At 46.2% G+C, this 12,980-nt stretch overlaps 1 protein-coding gene across 1 annotated transcript in view; it reads right to left on the bottom strand.

The window, feature by feature from the left end:
• Positions 1 to 9,523: 9,523 nt before the first annotated feature.
• FAM98B (family with sequence similarity 98 member B) overlaps positions 9,524 to 12,980 on the bottom strand; it is a 46,653-nt gene continuing 43,196 nt past the window's right edge. The window contains exon 8 of the mRNA XM_078659442.1: positions 9,524 to 12,959. Coding sequence (XP_078515568.1) covers positions 12,603 to 12,959 — 357 coding nt within the window. The 3' untranslated portion in view covers positions 9,524 to 12,602. The remainder of the gene's footprint in view (positions 12,960 to 12,980) is intronic.

Here is a 12,980-nt window from a genome sequence, read left to right as displayed (position 1 = left end):
GTCAGAGCACCACAAACTCATGTTTGAAGCAGTTTTCACCTCCAGGTGGACTCCTGACCTATGGAATGTAGTCATACATACCACTGAAGCATTTGTGTTGTGACTGAAGGGTTGGGCATACCGCCGGCTTGACTCAATATTGCATGTTTCTTGACTGTGTTTCCAGGTGTTTGACTCCTGCTCGGTTCCATAGACCACACCTGATAGTTTAACCCGTTCCGTGTTCGCGTCGGCCACCTTCCCAGTGCTGCGCACCACCGTTGGACGACGCAGCCCCACCCACTCTTTAGAACTCTCGCACCGCGGTGAAATTCGCACCGCGGTTAAGGAGTTAATAATGCCTTCAGAGCTTTGGCCCCATAACTGCGGGCTGGGATCATAATATGGTTGCTTGACTGACCTTCATGGGCAGGGCCTCTATTGATACTGGTTGACGCCACATATTTCACCAGTGGACCCATGCTAGTGGCTGTTTGTACGTTGACAAATCATTTGTAAACTGTAAATATACATTAAATGGTAAATATCTTCCTGCACCACGGTCTACTCCCGCACTATCTGTAACACTTCCTGCTTATTGTAAGTGAGACCGACTCCATGTTTAGAGCAACTCTTTAAACCTGCTAGGAATAATATCTGAATATTCAGCTTTAATTTTAATGCAACCAAAAATATTTTCGGAAGGCTGCACGCTACTCTGGAACCCGAACAGGATTAGCGGGAAAAACAGTGTATGTGGTGTGTGCGAGGGGTAAACAAGAGTTGAGAGTGCTTATGTTAGATGGTATTTCTAAAAGAGGTAATATGTATAGTGCATAGGAGTGTAAGGAAGAAGAGGGCATTTGTGGTTTTGAAAAGATGGACGGCTGAGTATAGGTTTGCAGGTGACAAAAAGAGTTCTGTTAGGAGTAATTAGAGCACGGAGTGTGTGTCTGGATGGGATATAGATTTGCAGCGTGAATCTTTCTGGATTCACTATGCTGTGCATTATTCCGCGGTCTAGTGGTTGGATCCGGAATCGTAGTATTTTTTCTCTTTTTTTTTCTTCCCGTGGCCCAGGTGGGCGTCGACATCCCACCATTTGGTGTCCTCCAGGGATGTCAGCGTGCTTCCTCCGGAAGCTCCCACCTTTGGGCGCCATCTTCGGATTCTTTTTTCTTGTCTTGTGCTGTACTTGTTTTTCCTCTTATTTTTTCAAAGTCTTTTCCCATCTTTAGTCCCTTTCCTCCTGTCTCATCTTTCTGGCAGAGGTGGGTGGGTTTGCTAGTGAATCCAGAAAGTCTTCAAGCTGCAAAACTACAGAAACTATTCGTTTTGCAGTGTTAATCTTTCTGGATTCACTATGCTGTGCATAGACTTTGTAGCGGTTTGCTGTTTGTGGCGGCTGGGTGGAAGATGAGCGTTGGTTGTTGAATATATGTTGAAGCACTTTTTGTCCTACTTGTGCTTCCTTGTTCATCTGTATATCCACGCAGTATTCCTTAGTGAACGTGTGCCCTGAAGCCCATGTTGCGGCCAGGCAAATGTCTTGGATGGGTGTGTTTGCCAGGAAAGCTATTGTTGCTCCCTTCTTTCTGGTAGAGTGAGCTTGTGCTGCTCCTTGTAGTTCTTGGCCTGCCTGCTTGTGGCAGAATTGGATATTCTGTGCGATCCATCGTGCAATGGTGTTTTTGGTTAACGGTCTACCCAAGAAACTGCTTGCGAAAGACACAAAGAATTGCTTAGTTTTCCTACAATCTTTAGTCCTTTCAATGTAATGCATCACTGCTCTTCTAGCGTCCAGAGTTTGCAGTGCCCTCACTGCGCTTGTGGATAGTTTTTGGAAGAAACTTGGTATCTGAATTGTCTGGCTTATGTGGAACTTTGGCATGAAATGTGGGTCTGTTCTCATTACCACCCTGTCATTGTGAATTTGAATGTAGGGTTCTTGTAGTGTTAGCACTTGAAATTAGCTCACCCTGCGTAGCGAGGTGATTGCCACCAGAAAAGCGGTCTTTATGGTGAGCATATGTAGAGATACCTTGTGAATGGGTTCGAAAGATGCCTTCATAAGTTGCGTTAGAACTACATTGAGGTTCCATGCCTTTTTCTCCTCTTGTATAGGCTACTACTGCTGCTAGGTGTACTCTTAGCGAGGTGTAGCTTAGGTTACTCTTTAGCAAGTGTGTTAAGTATCTTAGCACCGTTGATTCCCTGGTGGCATATCGACATGTCCCGTCTTCTTCCCTGTGGGGCTTGTGGCGAAGTCTGGTGGATTCCCTCCCCGGTGGATGTGGTCACTTGTGGGGGGATTCTGGTCTGAGCCTCCCAGGTTACCGGGCACGCTGGGAGGCGCAGTGTTCCTGATGAGATCCTTTATGCTTCTGAGTCTCTCTGCCTGTCTTCCGGCCAGTGGGGGTGGGGTTCAGTACTGGGGGTGATCCTGTGGCAGCGGCTTGGGTCGCTGATTGCTCTATCCACAAGGGGAGATCTACCCTTTTCTCCTCCGCTTCAGTACACCTCAGAGTGTGGGTTATTTGCGGTAAGGTGGATTTGCCATAGTTGAGATGAGGAAGCACAGGCATGTGGCGCTCTCCTCATCTTCAGACTCTACTTCCTCCCCTTCTCCGGCACAGTCAAAACGCCGCAGGGAAGGGGATGATGACCGCATTAAGAGACTCATTTTTTAAAAAACCTGTGTGAGATGGGGAGAGGCCCTCATTCTAAAGGTCCCCTTCATCCTCTTTCCTCTCACTCATCGGATTCCGAGGAGGATTGGTTGGGGTTTGTGGAATGCAAAGGCAATTATATTGACAAGGACATATTGCCTGAGTTTCTTAACCATGTCAAGTCCAACATGGGATTTCTGGATGATGAGGCACCCAGCACCTCTGTTGGTTCATTGCTGCAGCAGTTTCAGTGTTCAGCTGCGGTGGATGTGCCCGTCTATCCCTTCATACATGAGGTTCTGAAATGGAAGTGGAAGGATTCGGATCATATTTTACTTCCTAGGTTCATGGCAAAACTTTACCCTCTTCAGGATATGTCATGGGAATTGCCGGATTTGATTCAGATGGATTCCTTTGTAGCTCACCTTGTGGGGCGGACTTCCTTGGCTGAGGATGCGGTGATCAAAGATCCAGTGGATAAGAAGGTGGATGCTTCCCTCCGGAAGGTGTACTCTGGGTCATCGGACGTTGAGAGCCGGTATTCATGGCACTTGCGTAACTCAGTCCTTGATCTCAGATATCAAGACTGTGTATCAATCAACGGAGGATTCTTCAGACTGCTCTGGGTTGTTGGAGCAGAGAGAGAGCAGGTGGAGTTCTTGTCAGATGTGTCCTGTGTCCTTCAATGTGGCGAGGGCTTTGCCTCCGCAAACGGGTGTTGAGGGACTGGAAGACTGTTTCTGCTCAAAAGGTTTGTGCTGTGCGCTTGTCTTTTCAGGGGACCATGATGTTTGGAGAGAAATTGGAGGGCAAGTTACATAAATTGTTTAAAGAGAAAAAGCACTCTTCTTCCTTCAAGCAGCCCTCCTCTGCGACGAGTCCTTCCAAACCCAAGTCTTTCTTCCACCCTCCTTCTCGTCTGCAATTCTCCAGGGGTCACAGGTTTTCTTTTCTTCAGGTAGGGGTCGGGAAGGAAAAACTAAATCACCCCCCTCCCATAAGCCCCGTTCTTGACTACGTGGCCAGGCGCCCAAATTCTTGGTAGGGGGACAGCTGCAGTTCTTTCTCCCTGCTTGGCTGCAGTCCTGTTCCGATGTGTGGGTTCTGGAGAGTGTTAGTCAGAGTTACAGAATCGAATTTTCAGAACCTCCTCCAGAGTCAGGGATTCTTCAAACTCCTTGGCCGTTCAGTCTGGGCAAGCAGTCTGAGTTGTCTCTGGGGGTCGACTCTCTCTTGAAGAAGGGGGTGATTCAGGCCGTTCCTCCTCTGGAGGTGGGGAGGGGGGTTTATTCTCTGATTTTTTCTGGTTCCCAAGGTGACAGTGGGCTCAGTTTGGTCCTTGATTTGAAGGCTCTCAACAAGTTTGTGGTCCATGTGCCCTTCTTAATGGAGGCTCTGAGGCAGGTGATTCAGTTGGTGTTCCTGTGTCATTTCTTGTGCACCCTAGAGCTCCAGGACACATACTAGCATGTCCCAGTTCACTCCAGGTTTCGTCAGTACTTGAGGTTTTGCCTTCAGGGGCATAATTTCCAGTTTCAGGACCTGCCTTTTGGCCTGAGGTCTGCCCCGCGGGTGTTCACCAAGGTGGTGGCACCTCTGACAGCTTACTTACATCTTCAGGGGGTCCTCATTTACCCATACCTGGATGATTGGTTGGTCCATGCTCCATCTCGGGATCAACTGCTGGTGGATCTGGAGGTGGTGTGTTTTGTGTTGCATGCTCATGAGTTTCTTTTGAATCTTCCCAAATGTCAGTTGGAGCAGTCGCAGGACCTAGTTGTCATCGGGGAGCGTTTTCGCAACGATATGAACAGGGTGTTCCTGCCTGTTTCTCGTGCTGCGACTTTATGTTCCCTTGCTCAGAGGTTCTTGGCGGGGGATCCTTTCCAGTCCATCTGAGGTACGGCTTCTGGGTCTCACGGCGGTGACAGTGTTTATGGTGGCTTGGGCTCTGTTTCATCTCAGGCCTCTGTGGTTGTATCTGTAGGCCCGTTGGAAACAGCCGTCACGGAATCTGGTTCTTCAAGTTCTGGTGGCTCCTTCCCTCCTCCCTGCTGTGCGCTTGTGGACATTGTCGGACCATCTTTCTCAGGTGCTGTCGTTGCAGTCCACTCCGCCGGCAGTTCCAGCAACAGATGCCAGTGCCTTCATGAGGGGGAGGGGGTTGTGGGGGAGGAGGAGAGAGACTCGAACTGGAAGGAGATTACTTCGGTGTCCCGGGCTGTGATGGAATTCCGCATGCATTTGTTGGGTCGCAATGCGGTGGTCAATTCAGACAATATGGTTTCAGTGGAATATCTGAACCATCAAGGGGGTTCCAGGTCCAAGTCTCTGAATGCAGTCGTGATTCCATTGTTTTGTTGGGCAGAGGGGCATCTGTTGTCTCTTGGCTGTTCACATTCGGGGGATGAACAATGGTGTGGTGGATGCCCTCAGCAGGTTTTTACCCACCTTCTGACTCCTGAGGCTTTTTGGCTCATGTGCGGGAGGATTGGTCTTCCTTAATTCAACCTCTTTGCTTCCCGGCACAATACACAGCTGCCCCGGTTCTGCTCCCAGGTTTGGCAGGACAGGGCATGGGGGGGGTGGATGCTCTATCCGTTATTTGGCCTTCCTGCCTCCTTTATGCCTTGCCTCCTCTGGCTCTGATCCCCTGGTTTTTGGCTCACCTCTGTCTGGAGACCGGGTGGTTGTGGTGGTGGTTCCGTTCTGGCCTCCACTCTGAGGCTGTTGTCTGTGCAGGGTCCCTGGTTCCTCCCTTGCTTTCCGTCCCCTCTGCAGTCGGCTCCGATGTGGTCTCTCCTGCAGCTATGGCCGTCGGTGTGGAAGTTGAGGCAGGAGTGGAGACAGAGGTTTCCCTCAACATTTTACTCTGGCTCTGCAACAGTTGCGCAGGCCTTCCACCTTGAAATCCTATGGGCATTATTGGAGGAATTTCCAATGCTGGTGTGGTGTTCAGGGTTTATCCCCTCTGGAGTGCTCTTTGAGCGTAAGTGCTTCAGTTTCTCTGGGAAGGCTATAAGAAAAGGTTAGCTATTTCCACTTTGCAGGCTAAGTGGGCCGCAATTAAGGCTTTTCGTTCCCCTTGGGTGAATTTGTCGGATGTGGAAGATTTGGTCTTGTTGCAGAGTTTCTCGTTGTGTCGCCCTGCGGTGCGGCAGTCTTTTCCTTTTTGGGATTTGCCCCTTGTTTTGCGGGCTCTTGTGGCTCCTCCGTTTGAGCCTTTGTCTGAGGTGGACGTCAAATTTCTAACTTTGAAAGTGGTTTTCCTGGTGGCCATTACTTTGGCTTGGCGCCTTGGGTAATTGGGTGCTCTGATGGCTCGGAAGCCATTTCTGTCGTTTTCAGATGACTGTGTGGTCCACCAATTGTATTCAGCCTTTGTCCCCAAGGTTTCTTCTCAGTTCTATAGTTTCCAGGAGTTGGTGTTGCCTGCTTTGGATGTTGCTCCTGTGTAGCTGGTGATCTTCATTGGCCTTTGATGGATGCGTGCAGGGCTTTGCGTGTCTATCTTGATCGTACGAGCTCCTTTCGGAAGTCCGATTCCTGGTTAGTCTCTTTTGGGGTGGCCTTGTCTTTCATGGGGGGTGGGGGGAAGGCTTCTTCATCTTCCATTGGTCGCTGGCTGAAGCAGGACATTTTGTTGGCTTACTCTCTTTCAGGTGCCCCATCTCCAGCTGGAGTTCAGGGGCATTCTACCCTTGGGGCGGTGGCTTCATTGGCAGAGGTGAGGGGGGGTTGTCCTTGTCCGAGATCTGTAGGGTGGTTACTTGGGCTTCCTCTAACAGTTTTGTGTGGCATTATCGAATCCAGAATTTGCTGGGGGGATGATGCTAATTTTGGTTTGGGGGTTGTACGGGCTGTGTGCTCCTGAATTTCTCAACCTTTTTCTTTCAATAAAACACTTGGTTTGCAGTCTGTTTGTCCAGGTGGTTTGTGTGTTGATAAATGCTGGTGTTTGCTTGGGTATTCACACTATTTTATGAATGGGACGAGGACAGGAGGGACCTGGGAGCTAATGCCCTATTACTTACCTGTAATCTTTATTACTCCTGGTCCTGTTGTCCTCGTCCCATTCATTACTTCCCTCCCTACCTCCCGGTCTTGCCGGCCTTCATCTGGGCTTGGTATTTCAGGAGGAATGCTGGTATAGTTACACTTTTGTACTTCCAGGGGGAGGGGTTCAGGGTAGGGCCAGCATTCCTTAATTCTTTTTTTTCTGTAATGAGATAGTATTATCTCACTATTTTATGAATGGGACGAGAACAACAGGACCAGGAGTAATGAAGAATACCGGTAAGTAATAGGGCATTTCACATGCTTTGCACAGTTCAATTGTCACACAGTTTACTTTACCAAATCCTCTAACTTCAGTCACATAAAGAAAAATAAATGTAGGATAACAAAATTACTTTTGACCGTCTCTGAAAGCCATCAAATATGACGATAAGATTTAAAGACATTCTTATTGCGCTCTCACTTTGTGGGCAATAAAGATGCCTTTAAATCTTGTCATCTTGTCACATTTGCTCCACTTTCACAGAAAAAGGTCAAAAGTCAGTTTGCCTTCCTACAATTATTTTTTGTTCCGTGACTGAAGTTAGAGGATTTTCAGCTCAAAAATCACTCGTCCTGATTAAATCTTGCTCAACAATGAGTGGATTTTTCGAGCCCTCTAATGTCATCAATTTCTCTTTCCCTGAGAAAGAAAAAAAAAAATATATATATATATATATAACACACACACAGTATTGATACAACAGAGCCAAGCACTATGCACCTGCAACATTTGGAAAATCGAACAAACAGCACACCACCAAAACACGTTGGCAAAGGAATGCCTTTTAACACTGAAACCCATCGCAAGTCTTTTTAATGGACAAACATTGACCTTCCTGAAATTAGACAGGAGGCAAAGTCACATGGGCCACTAACTGAGTCAGGGACCACCCAACAAAGATTGACATATGTTATATAGACGAGCACTTGCAAAGCGAGTAGGTCTCACCTTTGCAAGCGCTATAGGCTTTGGTGTTTTAGCTATGTTTTACACCTGTGTGGCTGCTGTTCAGCATGGCTATAAGTTACTGCATGGAGTGGCAGAGTGTGTTGTGGCACAGTGTGGAGTCTCAGAGTGGCATACATTGGAGTGTATACTGGTGTAGAGTGCACTGCCATTAAGTATAGTGACGTGGTCTCAGTGGCATTGAGTGCAGTGTAACTGAATTCAGTGGCGTACAATGCAGTGGATTAGAGTTTGCATAGCAGAGTGCAGTGGGGCACAGTGGAGTGGCGCTTAGTGTGGCATAGAGTGCAGCGGTGTTGAGTAGAGTGATACAGAGCAGAATGGTGTAGAGCTGACCGGTGCAGAGGGAAGTGGCGCTGAGTACAGTGTAGTGCCATAAAGTGGAGTAATGCACAGTAGAGTTCAGTGGTGTAGTGTGGAGTAGTGCACGGGAGAGTGGCATAGAGTTCAGTTGCGGAGAGAGCAGTTTTATAGAGTGCAGTGACAGTGAAGCTGTGTAAGGGCATTTGCGAAGAGTGGACTGGTTGAGTGGAGTGCCGTAGAGTGCAGTAATGCGGAGTAGATTGTTTCAGGGTAGAGTGAAGTCGCGTAAAGTGGAGTTTTGCGGGGTAAAGTGCAGTAGCATGCTAAAGAGATCTTGAGGACAAACCTGACAGCTGAGACCAAATCATATGAGATTAGTAGTTAATAAACCAGCAGGAAAATCACAAAAAAACAGAAACCGCTATATGGCTACTAAAATCAGGCAGAATGCTATATGGTGCTGCAATTTGCAATGAGAACTCGGAGGCATGTGAAAAGGCACCTACGACACCATACAAAAGGTAGAATCTAAGTGCTAAAAAGAGGATATATTCTGCTCAATTTTATTAACTATGCGTGGGCTGCACATACCAGGTCAAGTTATTCATTAACCCGAAAAAACTAAAAAATAAACCTTCCAGCTTTTGCAGCTCTGTATGTGTCGGCATCGTTCAGCTTGGCAAGTTAATTTAAAGTACAACTGCAGTTTGACTATTAAAGTATTGTTTTTTTTTAAAACAGAAAAAAGTTAAAACTGGAGGCTGCAGCACGTGCAAGGCCTATGGCGAATGCTACAGATGTAGTAGGAGTGGTAAAGAGGCATCCAAGAGGGAGGGGCAGGCTTGGATTGGCACAAAATTGTCCCATCAGGAAGCAGCATTTTTTCAATGCAAGCTTGTTTCCTTGAACTGATAATCTTACTCCGCCGCCAAAAGGCAACAGGGGAATGGGCAGTCCAAGGTGCAGGGCTGCCATTGGACAGGGAGGGAGACATGCAAGGTGATCAGGTGCCCCTCCTACCCAGATCACTCAGAATCTGGCCACCTATGCGAACACCAGAAAGCGCCCAATGCTGCCGGAACCTGCAGTTTTAATCATTTGCATATGTAAAACTAAAGTATTAGTCCTAGCACAGTTCATGTTAAAATGCACATTGAGTGGACGCGGGTTGTGACGAGAGGCTGGAATCCTTGCAAAGGGAAGTTACTTTCTGCAGTATTTAGCAAGCAGACCGCTGAGCAGGAAAAAATGTTATGTGATCGTCACCAAACTACCTTAACCTCACACACCGTCATGAGGTAGTATCATGTGCTTATGGTAGTGGCAAAACTGAATATATATCATATTACATACATACATAATTGTGAGTTACAAGGCAACAAGCAAAAGTAGGCATGGAAAAATTGCATACCACACCCACCAACAAGGCCCCTTCTGTGTAGGCATTATGCGTGCATCGCGATTCTCAAGGCCAACCAAGAAAGCACATCTACCCTATTAGCATTTTACAGTTTCACCGTACAGGAATTGTAGAAAACACAGAGAAAACATGTGTCAAGATATTTTATTGTTCAACGTTCCCATGGTAGCAAAAAGGTATTATTTCAGTAACACTGCAAATCTTTACTTTGTCTGCACAGTTTGTCAAAACACAAAATTAATATAATCTACTCTGACGACTTTGTGCCAGCTGGTTCTCTAAAAATGGCATAAAATCTTTGTACAAAAGTTCCCCATAAAACTGCTACCAGTAACAGAAAAATCTCAGATTCTATGAGCCAACATAACTTATAATCAAAAACAAATTCTGAGAAAACATCAACACAAAAAAGGTTCCTCATTAGACAAGTAATTCATTCTTCTGCAGTTTTGTGTATACGACTTAAAAAAACGAAAAAAATTATGGAGGTCTCAGGGTAAGTGAGAAAGACTACCCTATACCAAGGCTGGTGGACTTATTGTAATGGCTTTTAGAAGATAACATTATGTGAAACAACGTGGTGTACATATGCCGGGAAGGGGTAAAGTAGACATGCATTGGGGGGTGTTGAGAGGAAGAAGACTGTGTTTGACAAAGTGGGCTAATGGATGACTGGGAGAACTGGTGAGCAGGAGGATTCTTACCAAACCAGGAATAAAAGTATTTCTGAAGACCTTACTTGGTATTACTTACAAATTTCAAAGTAACAAAGAAGGTTTTTTTAAAGTTAAAAAACAGGCATACGATGTTAAACTGTGGGACGGGTCATTTAAAAAGAGGATCTTTTTAAAAATGTTGAAACTTTGCAACATCACCCAGTTTGAATATGGTGATTTAGCATCATAGCAGATGGAGGTTTAGTGACGTACAGCTATAACCGGCTACCCCAGCAATTTGAGTATCTCTACCTTACCCAGTCAAAACCTGGCTTGGATGGTACAGAAAGGAGAGGTAGGCATTGCTTCCAAAGCACAAACCCAAAACCAATGCACAAGAGACCAAACACAGGAGACTGGCTGGTCAAAGACGATGATGTAAACATTAGGCATACCATAAACTAACACTAAAACGTACACACCATCCCATGAGCAAAACAATTAACCTCAAATTAAATAAAATCGTTAAGTATCAAGGTAGCCAAGCTATCTGTTCCTTTATGACAGCTGGCACCAGACACACAGGAAACAATTTACAACAGTGAAAAGTAAATGAAACTTGGCAACTCTCAACGGAAGGCAACATTTGGGACGTTGGATTAGAGAAGAAAAAGCAATGCCGTAGGCAAGCTCATATAGACACACTTTCCACGCAGTGGCGAGAAGAATTCCAAGTTGGCATTTCACCGTTCATAGCCTCCATTTCAAATTCCAATATGTTGGTTTTATGCATTTCACAAATCATTAACAAAGATATCACTCCACCCTAATCAAAAGCGGTTGTGAAGAGAAATACTCAACTTTATGAAATGGTTAGCTTCAGGCCTTTCTGTTGTCCCAACTTTCTGCACTTTATATGAAAAGAGAAAGCTACTCCTTGCCCCAGAAATTTGGGAACATCTATTGAAGACTCCAAGCTATTGGCTCCAACGACCTCCATTAACTAGGGCTTGGTGAGTTGCACCTATAAGTTCAACAGTGTAAATGAGACTCCCAACCAGAAGTTCAACCGCACTGTTAATACCTCACTTAAACTGAAGTCATTTAAAGAACAGATATGCAAGCCCTGGACTTTACCCACAGACCTGACCTCAATATAATTGATAGCCTTAGTTTGTTGCATGGGAAATGGTCAGTTTCTCCAATAATGTTCTTTAAGAGAAAATTTATGTCACGTTTCATTTTAGTAAGTTCTGCAATTCTGCCTCCTAAAGTAAAAAATATGGTTTCAGTTCCAAAATCGACTCTGATCTGATTGTCACAATGTTTCGCAACCCTGGCTTCTGATAGTGGCACTCACCAATGAGCATGGCACTCAGTAGCTGGTGCACAAGCAAGTGGATTGGACCACCGCCAACTTGTTCCTAAGAAACAAAGTTTGAATCACTCCCAAGTAACTGGTCATATTGAACATGCCATATTTTTTAGCTCCCGCCCTTGGCTCGTTTGCACAAAACCAAGTACGAATGTGGTACGAAAAGCCTAGATTACACTTGTTCTCTACAAATGTTACTACCTCTCACCCCTCTTTGACGAGAGCATGCAGCATTAAGAACCCCAGTAAGACCGTTTCCTCTCCAAAAAGTCTAATCAGAAGTTGCAGTCAGTTGGAAGCAGAGGATTTTTTGGGTCTTGTAGGAGTCTCAGAGGAGACAGAAAGGGGCTGGCAGGGAAGCAGAAAGAAAAGAGAAGTATTCAGAAGCAGCTGCAGGAATTGGGATGAAAGACATACAGGGTCAAAGAGTGTGTGTTTTAAAATGCAATAATCTCAAATTACTGAAAACGCTGTAGTCGTCGCCAAGCGTGAACACACAAATTCATCCTCAGGTTTGATCAAAACACATTGGCAAAAGGGTTAAGCATTACAAAGGTTCATATACTGAAGAGGATCATAATCACTGTGTAGAAATGGAATGTAGTGGCTACCAATCAAAGTTCACACATTGGGTCTCCATGAAACAACATCTACAGCATCATATGTATTCGCAGAGCATTCTATGCTGTAAAAAGCAATGGCGCGAACTGAAATATTTGATGAAGTTGGGTTTTTAGATTCGCACTCCATGCTATGCAAGGCAGCACATTTACGGAGGATAGCTTCAGGTTTTAGATACACGCTATGAAATTTGCAGGCATCGCTATTGATGGGTAACCAGAATCGGCAAGGAGATTCGTCAAGACTTCGATGGGCTTGTTAAAAAGAAGTTTGGTATTGGGACACCCATAGATGCTCTCGACATGCACACTGGTATGTACCTCTTTCCAGACACTGGCTGCATAAGTGTCAACAGTCTAGCATAGACCTCTATCCTGAATGATTTCACATAAATTATTAAAAAACTTTGTGAGTGGTGGTGGTAAACATAGCTAGAAAAAGATTCTCCCAGTAAACAAACTATGTAACAGAGGTCTGGGCATGCCTTCCGTTATGATTCATACTGTAGCTTCCCTGTTTTTATTTGCTTCAAGTTCTAAAACATACATTTCAGCTAGTACCTCCTGTAACCCCCGCCGCCTCCACCACCGTAGCCACCTCGGTTACCACCTCCCCCATAGCCTCCACCACCTCCTCCATAACCTCCCCTGGCTCCACCCCCTCCCCCATAGCCACCTCCTCCACCATAGCCTCCACCACCCCCTCCTCGTCCACCACCACCTCCTCTGCCAAATCCGCCACCGCCTCCACCACCCCCTCCTCCTCTTCCGCCACCTCCCCCTCTTCCGCCTCCTCCCCAGCCACCCCTTCCCCCACCATCCTGTCTCTTCTGCCAAGGAGGCATTTCTGCAGCTGGAGCCTCAATTTCAGAGGGTCGGCCACCCCGGTCTGGTACTCTTCCCATCAAGACCTGTGCAACGAAAAATGGGAA

The sequence above is a fragment of the Lissotriton helveticus genome, chromosome 9 (genome assembly GCF_964261635.1).
Source record: "Lissotriton helveticus chromosome 9, aLisHel1.1, whole genome shotgun sequence".
Classification (NCBI taxonomy): Eukaryota; Metazoa; Chordata; class Amphibia; order Caudata; family Salamandridae; genus Lissotriton; species Lissotriton helveticus.
The sequence above is the reverse complement of the archived record's forward strand: the minus strand, read 5'-3'. Positions and strand labels throughout refer to the sequence as shown.